Below are 18774 nucleotides of genomic sequence, written 5' to 3'. Positions count from 1 at the left end.
TTTTCGTTCGGTAGTGAATAATTCAGTTTACCTGCATCCGCCAGAAGATGCTACTGTGTGGCAACGAAACTCGTGTCGTAGTTTAATGACACATGTTATTCCGTCTGACTTTCTTCAAGTTTGAGCCATATCAGTTCAATATTCGAAATTCTTGTTGAATATCAATGAAAATAAATTTGAATTGATTTGGCCGATTCTTGAAAACTTATTAAAATCCATAATTGAGCTTAAAACAGAGTATACGATTTTCACCAAATGTGTTTTTAAACCACGACACGTGTTTTGCAATCACAATAGTTTACCTTCACCCACCTGAAGATGCTATTGTGACAGCGAAACACGTGTCGTGGTTTGAAAACCCTTTTCGCTTCGAAAATTCGTTCAAATACAAGCGGAAGTATATTTTGAATGGAGGACATTTGCGAAGACAATTATTAAGCCATTTTCGAACATGAATATTTGTTTTTCTTTGCCTATCTCAAAATCTGAAAATCTGAAAATCTCGTATAAGAGAAATGAGGTGGATTGAAGACAAGCATTCCTTTTGAACTGCCTCTCGTATTCTTGAAAACAGCCTCGGGTAGAAAATTATTGATCAACTGGCACCTCAGAATCAATATTTCAGTTGGCATGGAGATCGAATACCTCTGTTATACTGTAAAATCAGTAACATACCAAGAGTCCGTTTGAAATGTCCTTAAGGAATAGTTCCGCTTCAAATGCTTCCTCACGCTCAAAATCATCGAAGACCAAATGTCGAAGACTATCCCGATTCTACGAGCAGAAATACTTGAACGAATTGGAGAACGAAGCCAGGAAGTTGAGCATCGAATCGAACGAAATCAAATTGAAGAAAAAACAGAATCAGAACGTTGGCACGCAACAAAATGTTACCAAGACGTTCCTGGATTTTTTTGGGAGCATTCCCGAATACGACGACGTCAATCATTTATCCAATAGGGATTTCTATAAAAAGTTGGAGAATTTGAAGGAGAAACAGAGGCAGTATAATGAATATTTACGAACTGAGCTCAAACTGGCAGATAGGGACACAGATTGGGTTGATGATTATCAGATGCTCAAATTAGGTAAATTACCCATTAGGCAGTAGATAAACTTGGTTGGGTATTTTGCAATACCTTACAATGCATGCAGAGCACTAAGCATCCACAAAAAGTGCTTCTTGGCTAAGCACCAAATATTCACACAAAAATTTTCAATACTGTTGGGAAAAATTTTCTATGTCTAAATATTTTTTAAACGATCAAGCTCCTGGTGTAATTTTACCAGAGGATGTTAACACAATTAACTATCAAAGAAATCGAACGATTCAATGCTTTTGCCGTATTCATTGAAATGGCTTCGATATCAAAATTAATAAAATTATATCTCATATGTACCTACAAGAATTAATGCAATTGAAATTTCAATAAAACAAATAAAACATAAAACCCTTCTGATAAAAATCAAGTAATGGAAATTCCAATTTTGTATTTTTTTCAATGTGCTGATTAGGTCTTCTATGAAATCTTTCAGGATTATCATGATTTCATGAGTTTTCTGGCCGTATGCACCGTTTTTTCAATCGAAGATTAAATTTTTAAACCACGTTTAAGCATACAATTTTCATTAAAGTAGTAGAACCTATACAGGATCTTTTCAAATGTGAACCTTTTTTTTTGACAGAAATGTAGGGCTCATCAAAATAAGTCGTTTAATCAAAAATTGTCTAGGTATATAAAATATCCAAGATGGCTGAGGTACAACCCCTAGAAGTTCGACAAAATTTCATTGAATTTCAAGTACGGGACTGTGGAATAGGTGACTCAGCATCGCAAAAACGAAACAAAATATATACATATGGCTGGACAGTACCAAGTTCATCGTATTAGATGCTGTAATGAATCCCACTTTTCTGAGGAAAATTGGAGTTCATTTTAGTGCATTCCTTTCGTTTTCATATTTCCGCCTTTGAAAATATTTAATTCTCAAATATTCAGTACGTTCATTCCGATAGGCAGGTAAATGTGAAAAACCGTTTATCTGTGTTTAACGTTGTTTTTCTTGCATGCCGTTGAAGATTTCGACGTTTTTCTGATGTTGATATGCGATAAACCGGAGCTGACGACGTTTTTCATTCTTGTCGCATTCTGGAATTTCCAGATTTTTAACGTGTGGGGGGATTTGCCTATAAAAGCAGATTTTTCCCCCGCGACGCTCTCTTTTTACTTCAGTCTTTCACTTGGTGACTTCTACTTCTACTTTTGACTTTTGATTCTCTTACTTCAGTCGCTGTTACTGCTCTTTTACTTCAGTTAGTTTATGCTCCATACTTTCTGCGATTCGACGTTTAAGAATAATTTTGTGTTGATAGCATCAGTGATATTAAGAATTAGTTTTTGGTTTTTTTTTTCCTTGGATTTTCGCGAGTGCCTGAAACAAAGGAGGTAGGTCCCCGTCTTTATCGTTCAGTTTCTTTGTTAGACCTACACCGGTTACTTCTTTGACTTTGACACTGCCGTACTGTATCGCTTTCTGTTATATTTTATCTTTACCCTGTTTCGCGAGTTTGACTTTTCCCTTTGCTATCAGTCATGGCGCGTAAGCCCTTGGGGTACTGAAGGGAAAGTCCCGTCAACCCCCCTGTCCTCGTTCCGTGTTGAATCCGAAATCTATTCTTTTCTATCATCTTCTCGTCGTCAGTGAAATCCCGTAGTTGCGCTAAAAGTAGACCTTTGCTTCGCTATCAGTCATGGAGCGTTATAGCCCTTGGGGTAGCGAGTAAAAGTCTCGAATAGATCCGCCCTGGTTGTGTTTCTTTTCATTCTGGAGAAATATTTACAATTACATCCCGATACCGTATAGCAAGTCATTTCACTTCGCGAGGTCATCCTTAGTATTCATTTCGTCAGTTCTGGTTGGCGCATTTTATTGAACAACTTTTGATTTTTTTTTCACTGTACCCGGTATAAACTTTATAAAGTGCCCGTGACCGGATAGAATTACCCGAATGTATGTTTGCTGATAGATTCGCTCATATTTCATACCTACACATATCTCCCTTGTACATATAATTAGTTTCCGAAGGTGTGAATAAACTAGTACATAATTCGATTTTGACTACTTCGTTATCGCTACATAGCGAACTCTGTCTCCGACTAGCAGCTACTCTGGTAGGTTTGCTATTCTTCCTCGTGAAAAGAATAGCTGGCGCTCGAGATAAGTTTTCTCCGAGGTAACCACGTTACAATGCATCAGGTCACTTTTGAGAAAATCATAATTGTTGTATCGTGCAAATTTAGGGTGGAAAAAAATGCAGAAAATCGAGGCAGTTTCTTGAAAGTGCTTATGTTAATTATGTTGAAAAAATGCTATGATATATTTCTCCATTTTATCCCAATCTCACGACGATTGTTGGAATGTTCGAACAAGAAGATTGTGATGCCCATTGTGAAAAAATTCGTGAATAATTTAGACGAATTTCGGAATTTCATCGGTGAGTTTTAGAAGTATTATTCTATATTTAACACTTGTGTCGCAAGTCTCTTCTTTTAGTTGATATCGAAATACGCTATTTTTTAAAATAGTGTAAGTTTACTAAAAAATAATGAGAACAATTGAAGGGGTTGCTGCAAAAACCGGCTATACGCCAAATTGGTCAAAAATGAATTTTATATGCTATCATATGTAAAAAAATCAGCTCTTCCGATTGGTGCAAGAGCAGTGTCTGTGTATCTCAATGTCTTGAAGAAAAAATAAATACTTTGGTGTCAAAAGCACAAAAGCAGCAATCTTTAGAAGCAGCGTATCGAATAATTTTCTCAGCTTTAAACGACCATGTGGAAAATATTGCATTTTTATCTCAAATATTTATGTATTTGAATGCTCAGAATGTAGATCGTAAAAAAGTTTACGTGGTGAGAAATACTTAATTTCGAAAAAAATGAAATTTTTCCCTATAATTTAATAATTTTTTCCTTACATCTGATGTGATTTTTTTAAGCTTCAAAAAAATAAAATTTTTTTTGGGTACAATAACCGGCTATGTGTAACATTTATTTTTCCTTATTTCTATTCAGAATTCAGTATTCCAAAAAAAAATAAATTTAAACATGTTGATTGGCTTTTCAAAGATGATCTGACATATTTTTTTCAACAATTTTCCGTGAAATATCCGTGTGAAAGGTTTTTTGTGAATACTGAATATTTAAGATTTTGCACATAGCCGGTTATTGCATCAGACCCTTCAATTCGGCAATCCTAAGTTTCTATTTTCATTACCACGTAAATATCGAACGAGCCAATATCCTAAACGAAACCACATGGTCGAATCAGGATCAGGAGATAAGTTTTCTTTCACTGCTTTGCGATACTTCAGCTAACAAACGTTCTAGGGTCCTACTATTTCAGTAATCATTTTCAATTTTTTTTTCAACTTTGTCATTTTGGGAGTTTTGTATAGGTGATTTTTGGTGAAACGTTTCATTTTGACCAGTTTCTACGTTCTGTTAAAAAAATAAGCCCCACCTTCGAATACACCCTGTGTATAGAGGTACTTGTTTTTATTCATGGAATTTCTTATAGACAATCGAGGAGTTGCTTTTTCTCAGTTTATAAAAAAGTAGAATCTCACTAGTGGAACCTCTTGAGAAAATACTAGAATGAATAACAAAAATAAATCTCTATTGGCGCGTAGACGGACGTGTATTTTTACTGTTTTATTAAATTGTTCAACCATCCTTATTTCATGAAATATTCTATGAGGGACAATGAGATATTTACATGTATTCAAAGAACAAGATAACTAATTTCCCAAGACACTATGGTGACTGTACAGGGTATACCAAATTATTTGATTTTGGCAATTTCTGGTACTTTCTATACTAGATAGGTAAAAATGTTGAAAGGAGTCCTGTCTTCGATTTTCGTGAAAAGTCCTTAACTGAAAACCGTTTCACGATATCTTCATTTTTCATGAAGAAATAACCAAATTTTGATATTTATAGATTTCGAAAATATTCTTTATTATCTGAAATATCTAAAAACGTTAAAAACTTTCTACTGTCGAGTCTCTCATACATTATTCCATGAATGAAGTGGACATTATACTTCAATAGGTACATTAGGTATAATAGTAGAGGTCAATATGACAAATGAAGATGGCCAAAATCAAGCAATTTGTAATACTCTGTAGGTACATATAGACTTTTATTTTTATTGTTGAGAGAAGATTGAACAGAAACGAAACAAACATATATGAAACAAATGAAAAGGAATCCGTCCATTGAAAAACTATATATTTACTTTCATGTAGTTTATATCAACTCTTTTGGACGGTAGCTCTTATGATTATTTTCGTGTACCAGTTTCGTTTTTTTTCGGGATGAATGAATTTGATTTGATGTGCATTAATACAAGGGAATAATGGAATTTTGTGGAGTGTAAAGAAGGGTTAATATTTAGTTCTCTTTGAGGAATGCAAAATACCGTGGTGGTTTATTTACTGTTCGAAAGCTCCCAAAAATTTCCATTCTATGGTACCTCTGCGATCTTGACAAAGTGATTTGCAGGACCTCAAATAAGCGATGCTAAACCTACATCAACCAACCCCAAACCGTTCTGTATGACACCAATTCTGAGCAAGAGATGCAAAAATATGAAAAATTATGAAGATCTAGAACTACTTTCACTTTCGGACAGAGAAACGAAACCACCGTCTAGAAGATCTGTAAGAATAGAGACACCTTACAGCTTCAAAAGCGATAAATCTTCATCAAACAGTAGTTCTGAATCACTGAAAAGACCGAAGTCAACGGTTCCTTTGTCCCCGATGAGTAGTACCAAAGGGCATACCGAATCAGAAAAATTGGACGATGAATTCGAGGTAGAATCGAATAAAAAAGAGAGAACTGGCGAATCTCCGAATTGTGGAATAACTATACCAAAGCCATTCCAGATGACTGTGAGGTGAGTAGTGTATCACTCAATTGCTTGTGAAATGCAGAGTATTTCTTTTATCACAAACTGTAGTAAAAATAAATTTATAGAAGACTTTCAAGATGACGAAGTTGTTGAAGTCAAACATTCATCGTGTGAGATGTGCATTATCGGAACGGAAAATTGTTTAACCTAAAAAACCTGAATGTGCGCACTTAATTGTCTTATAAAACGCAATAAAGATATAATATAATACACTGCGCAAAATAATTAACGCACATTCTGAAAATCTCAATTTTAATGAAAGTTAACTCTACATTGACTTTATAACTTATTTTTTATGTTCTCTCGGGAAGCTTTTGAACGAAACAAGACACATTAAATGGAAGAAAAATTCAGGATTTCACCGAATCTTATGTGAAAGAAGAGAAATGAACAATTTTTAAAATACTGAAATGCTGATAAGTGATTTAATACTTGGTATTTCCACCCCTTGCGTTAATTACAGCTCGGCAACGACGGTTCATACTCAAAATGAGTGATCTTAAAATGTTCTGATCTAATCCTTCCCAGATTTCTCCGAGTTGGATTCCTAAGTCATTAAGAGTAGCTGGATGATTTTCTGAACTTCTCAGCCTTCTATTGAGGTTGGCCCAAACCTGCTCAATCGGATTGCGATCTGGACATCTTGCTGGCCATTCCATTCGAGAGACTTCAACCTCTTCAAGGTACTCCTGAACGATGCGCGCACGATGGGGTCTGGCATTATCTTCCATAAAAATGAAATTTTCACCAATGTATGGGGCAAATGGCACTACATGCTCTTCAAGAATGTTCCTTATATACTTATCAGCATTCATAGCTCCATTATCAACGACCACTAGGTCTGTGCGAAGAGTCAAAGATATTCCACCCCATACCATAATCGATCCTCCCCCGAAACCAGTAGTATTCAGGAAATTGCACTGAGCATATCTTTCATGTAGACGTCTGTATACAAGGGAACGTTGATCACAATGGTAGAGGCAGAATCTAGACTCATCTGTGAAGAGAACTCTTTCCCAATCGGCCTCTTCCCAATGGATATGCTCTCTCGCAAAATCCAAACGTGACCTTCGAAGGGCTGGGGTAAGAGCTGGGCCTCTTGCCGCGACACGAGGCCTTAAATCATATTCTCTGAGGCGATTGCTTATTGTCTGAGTGCTAATTTGCACCTCATGAGTTTGCTCAAGCTGAATTTGAAGGAGGGGAGCGGTTGCAAACCGTTGTCCCAACGAAGAAACTCTAAAGTAACGTTCTTGAATGGCTGTTGTTACCCGTGGTCTACCCTGTCCTGGTCTTCGGACATTCATACCTGTCTCCCTGAATCGCTACAACATTCTGGACACACTTGCAAGGGAAACTCCAAACCTTTGGAGTGCGTTAATTTTTTTGCGCAGTGTATAATAAATTCTTTATTGAGTTCAATGATAAAACTATATAGGATCTGAGTGCCAAGTAGCTCCTTCGATAGATAATTTCATGGTGCTTCAGATAAATTATCAACTGTAACAGATGAATTCATACAGGGTGTTATCTATAGGTGCACTAAATTTGAATAAAATATATGGAAAATCATCGAAGTAATGAACAATATAAATTTCAATACACAAAATTAAATCACCCTGTATCTCTGTAATGAATACACTTATCCAATATTTGTTAGTCGGATTCACCTTATTGAGTTATACTTGTCTTATAAGTTTGTACACTCACTCACAGAACACTTTGTATACAGGGTCAGTCTTTGACTCCTACTCGTACAGCCATGTTTAATCTCTAGCTGGACAGGACACACAGCTTAGTTCTCTGACACTTTCTCCATTTTAGAGATGAAGAAAATCAGATTGTGGAGAAGTGTATGCTCGAAATGAACACGAATAAGGGCAAAGAAAAACCAGAAATGTTCAGAGCACATCCAGTTCCCATCGAGTCCCAAATTCCTCTTTTCGAGAAAATAATGGCGGATCAGGAATATAAGTAAGTGAAACACTTTTATTGTATTTCCTTTTCTTCCTTCCATCTATTGAATGATCTTACAGGAATCATTTAGTCCGAGAAAGACGTAAGGCTGATCTCCTCTCACAAATGAAACCATTTTCGTTCACGAAGCGTGATGAAGAAATACAAATTTTATCCAAACGATTATCCAAATCTTCTCCCTGCATATTCCCCGAAGAAAAAGAAGAGGTGAAGCAATTTAGGGCGAAACCAGTGCCAAAACATTTATTCAGCAACTATATTTACCACAAGATGTACGAAGATGAGTTTTATAGGTGAGTTTCGACAATTTTCTGTATTTTCCCAGACACTATATTTTCCATGGTAATAATAATGTTATACTTTTTTTCCATTTTTTTGTCGAAAAGAGAATTGAGTCTGTTGTCATTGACGAGTCGAAAGATCTCACAGATAACGTGCGTTCAAAAAAGTTCGTCATCAAGTAGGATATTGAATTTTGTATGACGATAATCTTAACAAAAGTTAAATTAGCGTTCTAGATTTCTGTTGAATTAAAATTATCAGTAAATTATAAATTATGGCTTTAACCGAAGTGTGCCAAAACCATGTTCCATGAAGAACTACTTCAGAGATGGGGGAGAAAAAATAGAATAGGCGAGTTCAGATTTTGTAATATTAATGCAGTGGAATGTTACCACATGTGAGATGTGAGTTGAAGATGAAGATGGAATTGTAAAAATATTTTTGTATATCGTTCACAATCATAAAATGAATAAGTCACCCGCATTAAGCTAATACAGTAATAAATACAAATACCAACAAATCTATAAATTGAGAGTGACATTATTCAACTAAAAACAGAGGTAATCAAGAGTAGTTCAAATAAGAAGTCACTTGAAGTCATACTTAGACAATGAGAGAGTTCAACAAATTCAATATTAACACAACGTTTACCGTGACAGAGCAATCACTGAAAATTGATTGCAAGAGCCTCTTTGTTTCTCCAGAAAAACAGAAGGTTAGAATAATGAATTTTAATGACAAGTTGAGTTATAATAATGATGCAGGCCAGGAGGTTAAAGATAAATTGTCCTAGTCTGGTCATCAATGAGATCAATAAGTATCTACATTAAATATGAGTAGAGCAATGATATTATAATTAATATAAACAACGTTAATCTTGAGGAGTGCAAGATTCATCAAATGATACAACATTTACACAAACAGACTGCTCACAAGTGAGCACGATTAGAACACCCATCAGAAAAATAGGAGATGAGAGTTACAAAATGAGAGTACTAAATGAAGGAAACCACTAATCGTTGGTTTCGAGAAGAGCAGAAGGCTCGAGATCTAATCTGTATATCGAGCAAGATGAATGAATTTGAGAATATATCTATGGGAATACAAAATTATAATCCTTCCTACTGAGATTATACTATAATCATTCCTACTGAGAGAGTACACGATTACCAAAGCAGACCTTCCAGGGTGGAACCAGGAGGAGAAAGTCAACCAGTGTCATGGCTCACCTCTAATAATCTAAGACCGTTGAACTATATTAGAGAAGTTCACATGGTGTTCTAAAGGAAATCAACTAAATCCAGTGTCCACCCTGGAGAACATCAGTATTCATTCATCTGAACCTCAACAATAGTAATTAGTCAGTAAATTGAGAGGTTAAAAACGAAGTTGACTTGATAAATGAAGAAAACTGATTCAAATTAATGAGATGAGCATGAGAAGACCATAAATCAGCATTCATTATCGAAGAGAAAGACATGAGAAAGTTCAATTCTGGTGCAAAATACCCATATCCATGTGAAAAATAGAGAGAGGTCTGAAAATCTTTTTGAGTCGTAGAATATAATAAAATATTTAATTAATGAGGAGGCACATAAATGAGTTGACTCAAGTGAACATATCAATTGAGCAGTACTAGTGAGGATTACAAATCTGTTTGAAGATTCTTCATAATCTCCCACGTGGACAAATTTCATACATAATGAAAGCATGAAAAGAACATGAAAATGAAGTAATTAATAATTCCGAGACGACAGAAAGTACATTACCATTCATCAGAATTGAACGAGAAGACTTTAAAAAGAATTACTTAAATGATAGAAAATTCACAATATTCAAATGAAGAGTGATGTGAACATCAACGAAAGTGATTTCCTCTTCGGCTGAAACGGGAAGTTCTGACAGCTCCAGAGTTGGGCTTCTAAGTGGTTCAATTAGAGGTTATCCAAAGTACTAAGAATTAGAGTTACGTGGTTCTACGAAACTAGTCAGTAGCGTAGAGAAGATCATGGTCGGATGCAATTTTTAACACGAGTGGAAATATTCTATGGATAAATGTCTCAGCGACTTCAGGATCGAGTTTCCAAATGTTCAGTCTTTCTAAAGTAATGTTTCACGATATGTTCAATTGTTATTTCCACCAAGATGGGGCCAGAGCACACACAGCGGATCATCGACTCATAAGCCTTAATACCTATTATTATGAATGTCCTGCAAAATTGTGTGATGGTCTCTTCTGTATTCAGTTCGGGAACAATTGTGTTGCGAATCTTTTGAAATTTTTCGTGAATTTTCTCAGAAATTCATCCCTTATTATTTTTTAATTTTCAGGTCACTTCAGAAGAAAATAAGAGCAACGGAGATGCTGAAAGCTGCTTCACTTCCACCATCAATGGCAAAAAGGGAGCAAAATAGAAAAATTTATGACGTTTGTCCGAAATCCTACAAAACCATGACATACGATGAGGAATTCCCAGAATTTATGAGGAGTAAGAAGATACCCGACTTCAAGAAATTTCATGATCATTATGAGAAGGAACTGGAAGAATTGAAGAATGAATTCATTAGTACGAGTCCTAGACCTTTCAAATTCAGGAGGTCCAAATCTAAGGTACTTTTTTGCCTCGTTTTTCTTCCACATTCTTTCCCATTGGAAGTCATCAAGTCATAGTGAACAGTTTAATTAATATACAATATACATTGCTCCAATATTGAAGTGTATCATTTTTGAGCAAATAATGTTTGTTAGAATTTCACGCCGAAACTAGGTACTTGATGAATTTCAATGAAACTTTACACTACTACAGCTTATACATCATAATAGGATACAATCCATGAAGATATTATGTAATCCGAAATAATTACATCATATGATATGAGACGACAAAGAATTTCGGCTTTTTTGGCCGATGCTGGGTACACTATAAGAGATAGAGGAATGTGAACAAGAACAATTATGTAGAGCTCATAACTTCTGTAAAAAATTCTGCGATGGTATATATCTAACTTTCGAGGATAACCCGCGATAACTAATTGTCATTAATCGACATTTTCAATTCGATCAAAAACGATGTTCCATTTGAAGAAGGCTTTCGACTGGCATAATATAATGAATAAATATAAAAATGGATGTAACCCTATTTTGTATTGAATTCATTTCATTGCATAGACGATCATTTGAATGCTTTTGAAACGAAGACAATAATTATTATTCTCAATTCATACGAATATTTAATGGATGTTTCGCTTGATATGACAGGTTGAAGAATTACGAATTTAGGCAAGAAATTAAATCTACCTGGGATCGCAGTGTCACGTAACGACTCATTCGAGGCGAGGTTATGAAAAGAACACCATCGATATATGATTAAGGCTGTAAGCTGTAGATGAATATCGGTATCAGCGAATTGTAGAGTTATTTTTCAGGAAGGTTGTGCGAATATTTTGATAATTGAAGTTGGTTTTATTCATCGTGGCTATTCACTTATGAATTTTTTTATTCTGATCATGCATGGTAAATGCAGCGGTGAGTCAGAATATCTTATATTTGAAGGGTCTATCTCTCTTTAGAATCAAGATACAGAGTGTTTTACCAATTTCTTCAATATCTTCAATTACCCTTAACTTGATATTAATTTTATTCTCCGGAAAAACTAGTTTTCAATGACATAATGACTGATTTTTTGTTCAGGTCTGAAATAGGAAAAACTGATAAATAAGATTGAACTAAAAAAAAACATTCATATGAAAGATTTATATAAAAAGTCTATATATTTGATATTCTAGAAAAGCAGAAAAAACTGAAGGAAACAAGATATTTCTCGTACTTCCGCATGCGATTATAATACTCAATAAAACAAGTCAAATCTGAATTTTCAGACAGTGACCAAAATTTTATAAAACACAATTTTATTCGGTAATCAGTAATTTTCCTGATTAAATTGAATTGAGAACTCATCAGGTCCTCAATTTTTTTGGTCACAAACTTCAAACTCAAGGAATTAAGAGATTTATATTCGAATTAATCTGGGATAATTGCTAGTAATTTTACCACTGAAAACGATAACATTTATTTATTAGATATCAAACCTCTGATTTCGTAGCGCACTTATCGCTAGCAGCTCAGATGATCTACAGATAATATTTGACTATAAACATATAAACGAAGCTTTAGGCCTTAGACTCAATATCGACAAAACCAAAATCCTGGTAAGTCCGCCAGAAAGCCTTCAAACAGATATCAGCCTACAGGATGAAACTCTAGAACAGGTCGAGCAGTTCAAATACTTGGGAAGCTGCATAAATACTAGAGCTAACCTGGACACGGAAATATTTACAATCATATCAATTCGGCATCACGGGCATTCTGGAAGCTAAAGGACAAAGTGTTTCAGAATCACGACCTCAATCTGAAGACCAAGACAGCTTTTTACAAAGCAGTCATCCTCCCAACGCTTCTTTACGGAAGCGAAAGTTGGCGCCCTACAGGCGAAATATTAAACAGCTTGGACCAACACAACAACGTCATCTAAGACAAATAATGCGCATCAGATGGTTCCACAAAGCCTAAAATGTAGAACTCTTGCAGCGCTCGAGTTGTACAACAATTGAGACTCAAGTAACGTGGGCCCACTCAGATGGAGCGGCCACATTCTGAGGATGCAAGACACAAGACTCCCCAAAATAGCTCTGTATAGGCGGTTTAAGGATACACTATAGGTTTGTTCGTATAGTGGTTTGCAACGGTTGTGAACTGTACAGAGCAAGTGCAATTCCATTTTATGGTAGCGAAAATCCAATTACGCTTGCTCTGTACAGTTCACAATCGTTGTGAACCACTCTACGAAGAAGCCTTATATCAATCCCTAAAATCAGTTAATGCCAATCATAACTGGGAACATCTAGCGTTAGACAGATAACAGTGGAGGTCTTAAGTCCATATTTATAATGCAGACTCGAGAAGAATACATCGACAGATCTGGTTGGTGTCTATCGATGCCCGGAGTGTGGAAGGATCTGTAGGTCACGGTTAGGTTTCTTCAGTCACAGGAGGGCACACAGTCGCAATTAGCCCTAAGAAATTTGATCGCACCGATAGATTTGTTTTTGAGTCTTTTTGTAGATTTATTCTCGGTAACGGGATACAGCAATGAATGAATGAACTCAAAGAAAATCAATAAAATCGGTAAAATTAATAAATATGGAATGAAATTTTATTTTTTTAAAATTTTGTTCGCTGTGTTGTCTGAATATTCAGATTTGACTAGATTGATTCAGTATTGAAACCGAATTCGGAAATACGAGAAATACCTTGTTGTCTGCTGTTTTTCTGCTCTTTTCGAATATCCTATTAAATTTAAGGAATTTTGATATTTTATGGGTTGATCCTTATTTATCAATTTTTTCTAGGCCGGTACTGAAAAAAAATTCAGTTACTATATATTAGTGTCACACTAGTAACACAACTTATGTGAACTATACGGTGTTTCGAATGTTATTGGTAATTGAAGAAGTTGAGAGAATCAATAAATCACTCTGTGTCTTGATTATAAAGAGAAATAGATCCTTAAAATACTGGTTGTTCCCACTCACCTCTGTGTCCTTCATTTACCCTTATCTTTCGCCCATTTACCATTGAATCACCTTGTATAAAGGGAAATGAAAAATGATTATGTATATGTATACTGATGTGTATTGACCCGAATTGTAGAAGTGAATCCAATTGAAAACGCTGATGTTCCAGTGTAAAAAGGATAACAAAACAATATCCTCAAGCAGTTCGAGTAGAACCAATTCAGCGTCAGGTTTGAGGGCGGTGAGCAGATCAAATTTAGCTGCGGTTTTAAGGATCGAATCGGCCAGGTAAGAATTATAGTTGTAATGAAAACATATAGGTACTCGCTCTCATGTTTGCAATTAGGATATTACAGCATGTCGATATTCCATCTCCATCAACTAATGAATACTGAAGGTACAACAAAATCGTTTTCATTGAGAAGATTTGAACGATTTGCACTATGTAATGCAAATTTTATCAATTCTTGCAATAATACGATTTACTAAGAATTAATTCAAATGCATACCACCCGCTGATATGAATATCAACAAGTGTTAAATTGAACTAACCTATTTGCCATCGTCAGGACAACTAAATTGAGAACGTTCCACCGAGGAAGAGTAGATGCAGACTAGCAGAAAAAGACTTGGGACGCCACTTTGAAAAGAACTGAAAATAGGTCCAAGAATTCACCAAAAAATGTAACAATGTTGATCATTTCGATCAATATTGTTTGTTGTCCGACTTTGTGATCTTCTTATTTTTGCTACATCGGAGTGAAACATTTAAAAGTGAATTTTAACAATTAAATCATTGCACAGAGAAGTGACAGGAGGTTACATAAATGTTCTATTCAGAAAATAAATAGAGGATATTTTTTCAAGTTTTTCACTAACATGAGTTGTTTCCAAGATGTTTCGCTATCACAATGGCATCGTAAGGTGAGTGAAGCTAAACTGAATATGATGCTTTTGTGATAGCGAAAGAAGTCTCGTGCTTAAACAGCTCATGATAGTGAAAATTATACAGGGTGTCTGTAGACAAATGCGAAGGACTTAGGGAGATGATTCCTCGATGAAAATAAGCAGGGGTAGTTCCTATAAATTTTTTTCGAAATCTACCTCCCTTCCTAGATACAGCCTTTGGAAGGCGATGACGAATTGACAGTTTTCAATTTTTTTTACGGGTTCTGAAAAACACTGGGTCATAAAAATATACATAATATGAAGCACTAAGTAAATGCTACTTACCCAATTTTTTTAGATTCCATAACTTCATTACTTATTAGGTGTTGAAAATAACAGCGCCTTATGACCTACCTTCAAAAACTTTTTTCGTCGGATAGATTTTCGAAAAATAAAATTCTCTAATGGTTTCCCATTAAATTCTGGGGAAAATAAGTCTCTTGCAAAATTTCGGTACAGTCGTTACTTTTTTCGGAATAAATAAAAGCTATATAACAGATATTTTCACGCTTTGTTTGTGTAACTTTCCGCAAATATCTGATCTAATAACATTCCGCGAAGAAGTGTATGAGTAGCATGAATTAAATGATTTTGCTTAAAAGTTATAGGTCATAAGTGATATCTATACCTAATCTAGTTATGAACTTTTCATCTATCGAATAATAATTCAACCCTTAGCAGGTACTCTATGTACAATATTTTAAAGGAAACGGCTGCAGAATCACATGGATCAGAAATTGGAAGAAGCTAGAGTCAAGGAAGAAGCCAGATGGAGGGAAAAAATAATGAGAAAAAAGCCAGTGTGGCAATCTTTGGCTTACAGTCATGAAGAAGATCTTCAGATGAGATTACGTATGCGAAAAGAAGAAGAACGCCTCAGGAACGAAGAGCATCGATTACGAATGGAATTGATGTTTGGCAGAGTTAATCAGCAACCAACACTTTTCGAAAGACAATCGCAGGTATATACGAATCGATTTATTCTTAATTTTTTATAGCTTTGGAGCGCAGCAACCATTTCAATTTCTTTAAATTTGAGCGGGGTACTGTGAATGAATAGTTGCGATGAAAATTGAGAGCGATATCATGTCTTCAAAATAGTGTGGATCTATCGCTTGAATTTCTTTTAAGCCACGCCTGCATATACAGCTCCCTAAATGTGACATCTGAGAAGTTCAATTCATTTTACCAGAAAACTGGCAGAAATGAAATCGAGCAGAAATTCTATGATTGCGAGAAAGGAATCCAAAAAAAACGGTTATGTTTACTTGGAACAGAAGAAGACACCCCTAAAATTTTTTTTTATAGAAACTTTTTTCCTTATTCATATCGTACCATGGCAAATCGATTTTTGATAGTCTGATTTTTTTTGAACATATGAAATCTTTCAGGAAAAATAGTTTATCAACTTACAGAGCTTTTAGGCTGGAATTATCCTTTAACTTGAAACTTAGTAAGTATAGGCGGATATCACGCTGATACTGCTGATATTAAAAGGGAACACCACCGAAATTGTTTTTTGATTGCCTTCATGTCCCAATATAATGTCATTTCTTTTCTTGCACATCAATTTTCTAGGTTTCAACATGAAATCAGAATTTTCATCAGGGAGCACAAAAAAAAAAGTTTATTTTTATTATTTCACCCTACTTTTCAACAAGTAATTATCTTTTTGCAGCTCTGCTTTTTTTGGTACAATATAGTCATTGTATAAAGACTACCTTATTACTCTTTATAGAATTTTATATTTTCTTATCTGTTTTGATTGATTCAACAATGAATTTCAACTCACCTCTTCTCGAAGACAATCACTGAATCAACATTTAAATTCATACTCACACGACATCAAAGGATTATCGACTCACCTCCCAACACTTTTTTCCATCAGCCGATTGTTGCTTCTCTTCACACTGAACAAATATCAATTATCCAGAAAATATAGTGTGAATTGATAGAAGGGTGAGTCTGCTCAACTTCCATCACTTAATGGAAACAATGAAGAATCGATACAATTAACGGAAGAATTTGCTATCAGTATTTATAGTTTGTCTACCACGTTAGACAACTTTTATATACAGTACGTCCATAGGAGAATTTCACCAAAATAAAAAAACATCCATCCTCCAGCCAACTTTTGTACAAGTGACAGAAACTTAGACCTTTTAATTTGTTACTCAGGATGATTTGGTCATTGATGGGTTTCTTGTCAACCCTTTTGGTAATAACATAGATGAAAGGGTTAAGAAGATTAATTCAACATGCAAATTTTTGTGTTCTGACAGTCTTTTGTTCAATCGTGAAAATTAATTAAGATATTGCTCACAATATTTTCACTTGGTAATTTATTTATTTATTTATTGAATATAAACGACAAAGCCAATTTACAATTGCTATATATTTTTTAAACCTCAAAGAAAGAACAAAAAAAAATAATTGACATTATAATGTCATAGATAGTATGCCAAGGAGTAAATGATTAAAATTTGGAAAAAAAATCGTGAAGGTTTTTTTAAAATAAACATTTTTTGTTACTTAAATATTGTAGTCGTTTTTTGCAAATTTTTTGAATTTTACAACGAACCAGCTCTTCGGGTAGATCCAATTTCGATGTTCAGTTGTTGTTGAAATGCCTAGAGTACGTGTAAGCTGAATTTATCGCCAGCTAAGTGAATTTGAAAGAGGTCGAATTATTGGTCTACGAACAGAAATCCAACTACTGTTATAAGATGTTGTCAAGCGTGGTTTGATAATGCCTAAAATCGAAGAAGAGTAGGCACCAGACGTCGAAGGGGCACAAATGAAGTTCAAGATCGGCGTCTGAGACTTATGGCCATTAGAGACCGATTTGCGACAACTCAATCTTTGGCTGAGGAGTGGTTAGGAGAACAAGGCCATCCTGTTACTGTTTGAACGGCTTACCGCCGTATAAGGTCTTTAGGACTGCAGCATTATCGACCCCATCTTGTGTTACCTCTTACGGTTGAGCATCGCCGACAACGATTAGGTACACTGATGCAGAGAGCGACAACATTGAAACGTGGAATGGCATCAGGTGGTCTTTTCTGATGAATATCGATTCGAGGAGAAAGACGTGATCCTCATTTTGATGTTAAGCGTCATGTACACCGGACAGTAGGCGTTATGATATGGGGTGCTATTGCATATGGAAGTGGGTCACCTTTAGTCTTTATTCGAGGTAACTTGACAGCCCTGCGTTACCTTCAAGAAATTGTGGAGCCATATGTTCTCCCTTACCTTAACCGGCTTGAGAATCCAATATTTCAGCAAGATAATGCTCGACATCATGTTGCCAGAGTTAGTTTAAGCTTTTTTGAAGCGACTCATGTGAATCTTTTGCCATGACCGCCCAGATCCCACGATCTTACTCCCATAGAGCATGTTTGGGACATCATGGGTAGACGGCTTGGAAATTTACCCCAGCCCCCACGGACTTTGACGGCTCTGAGACTTGAAGTACAGGTAGCTTGGGATAGTATCCCTCAAGAAGAAATAAACCATCTTCTTGCGTCAATGCCAAGACGTGTTGGGGAATGTATAGATATAACTGCTCTGGACAAACACATTTTCAACAAATTTAATAAAAAAAATTTGTAAACCCTTCGTTCTTATCTTCAAATATAAATCATTTACTGATTGGTATACCATCTTTGTTTTGCCAAAAAAAAATTTTAATTTAAACACCTCCTTCTGGATGTTGCAGTTTCTTTGTCAGTTAGTATATTTCAGATTATCCATCTTCGTCTGTTTTTTCAGTCAAAATATCCGAAAACCAAAGAAGACATTTTGGAAGAATTCTACAAGGAGAATAGTTTCATCAAGCCACGTAGAAGCGTAAGTGATCTATCCGGTTGTTATTACAACAACGAAATCAAAGAAGAAGGCAGCAAAGTCGATCGAAGTGAACTAAATGAAATCGTATCAGGAAAAGGAGATATTCAGGATGATGACAAAGATAAATCTGTGACAGCACAATTCGACGAACGCGGTTAA

The 18774-nt window shown here is 35.4% G+C and overlaps 2 protein-coding genes across 2 annotated transcripts; both read left to right on the top strand.

The window, feature by feature from the left end:
• Nucleotides 1–691: 691 nt before the first annotated feature.
• LOC123308727 lies at nucleotides 692–7960 on the top strand. Its single transcript, XM_044891517.1, has 3 exons — nucleotides 692–1088; nucleotides 5571–5967; nucleotides 7807–7960. Exons 1-3 carry the CDS (start codon nucleotides 692–694, stop codon nucleotides 7958–7960), a joined length of 948 nt encoding a protein of 315 aa, XP_044747452.1.
• An 87-nt stretch (nucleotides 7961–8047) lies between these two features.
• On the top strand, nucleotides 8048–18774 carry LOC123308726 (protein FAM161A-like). Its single transcript, XM_044891516.1, has 5 exons — nucleotides 8048–8252; nucleotides 10573–10852; nucleotides 13985–14103; nucleotides 15470–15725; nucleotides 18538–18774. Exons 1-5 carry the CDS (start codon nucleotides 8065–8067, stop codon nucleotides 18772–18774), a joined length of 1080 nt encoding a protein of 359 aa, XP_044747451.1. The 5' UTR covers nucleotides 8048–8064.

The sequence above is a fragment of the Coccinella septempunctata genome, chromosome 2, assembly GCF_907165205.1.
Source record: "Coccinella septempunctata chromosome 2, icCocSept1.1, whole genome shotgun sequence".
NCBI lineage: Eukaryota > Metazoa > Arthropoda > Insecta > Coleoptera > Coccinellidae > Coccinella > Coccinella septempunctata.
This window is presented reverse-complemented; position numbering and strand designations above follow the sequence as displayed.

What these genes read in the sequence shown, in the direction of transcription:
- LOC123308727 (XM_044891517.1), top strand. Translation starts at nt 692, where the DNA reads ATGTCCTTAAGGAATAGTTCCGCTTCAAATGCTTCCTCACGCTCAAAA. An exon ending in TTATCAGATGCTCAAATTAG is followed by an intron (nt 1,089 to 5,570) that starts GTAAATTACCCA and finishes AGTGATTTGCAG; the next exon opens with GACCTCAAATAAGCGATGCT. An exon ending in CCATTCCAGATGACTGTGAG is followed by an intron (nt 5,968 to 7,806) that starts GTGAGTAGTGTA and finishes TCTCCATTTTAG; the next exon opens with AGATGAAGAAAATCAGATTG.
- LOC123308726 (XM_044891516.1), top strand. Translation starts at nt 8,065, where the DNA reads ATGAAACCATTTTCGTTCACGAAGCGTGATGAAGAAATACAAATTTTA. An exon ending in TACGAAGATGAGTTTTATAG is followed by an intron (nt 8,253 to 10,572) that starts GTGAGTTTCGAC and finishes TTTAATTTTCAG; the next exon opens with GTCACTTCAGAAGAAAATAA. An exon ending in TTAAGGATCGAATCGGCCAG is followed by an intron (nt 14,104 to 15,469) that starts GTAAGAATTATA and finishes AATATTTTAAAG; the next exon opens with GAAACGGCTGCAGAATCACA.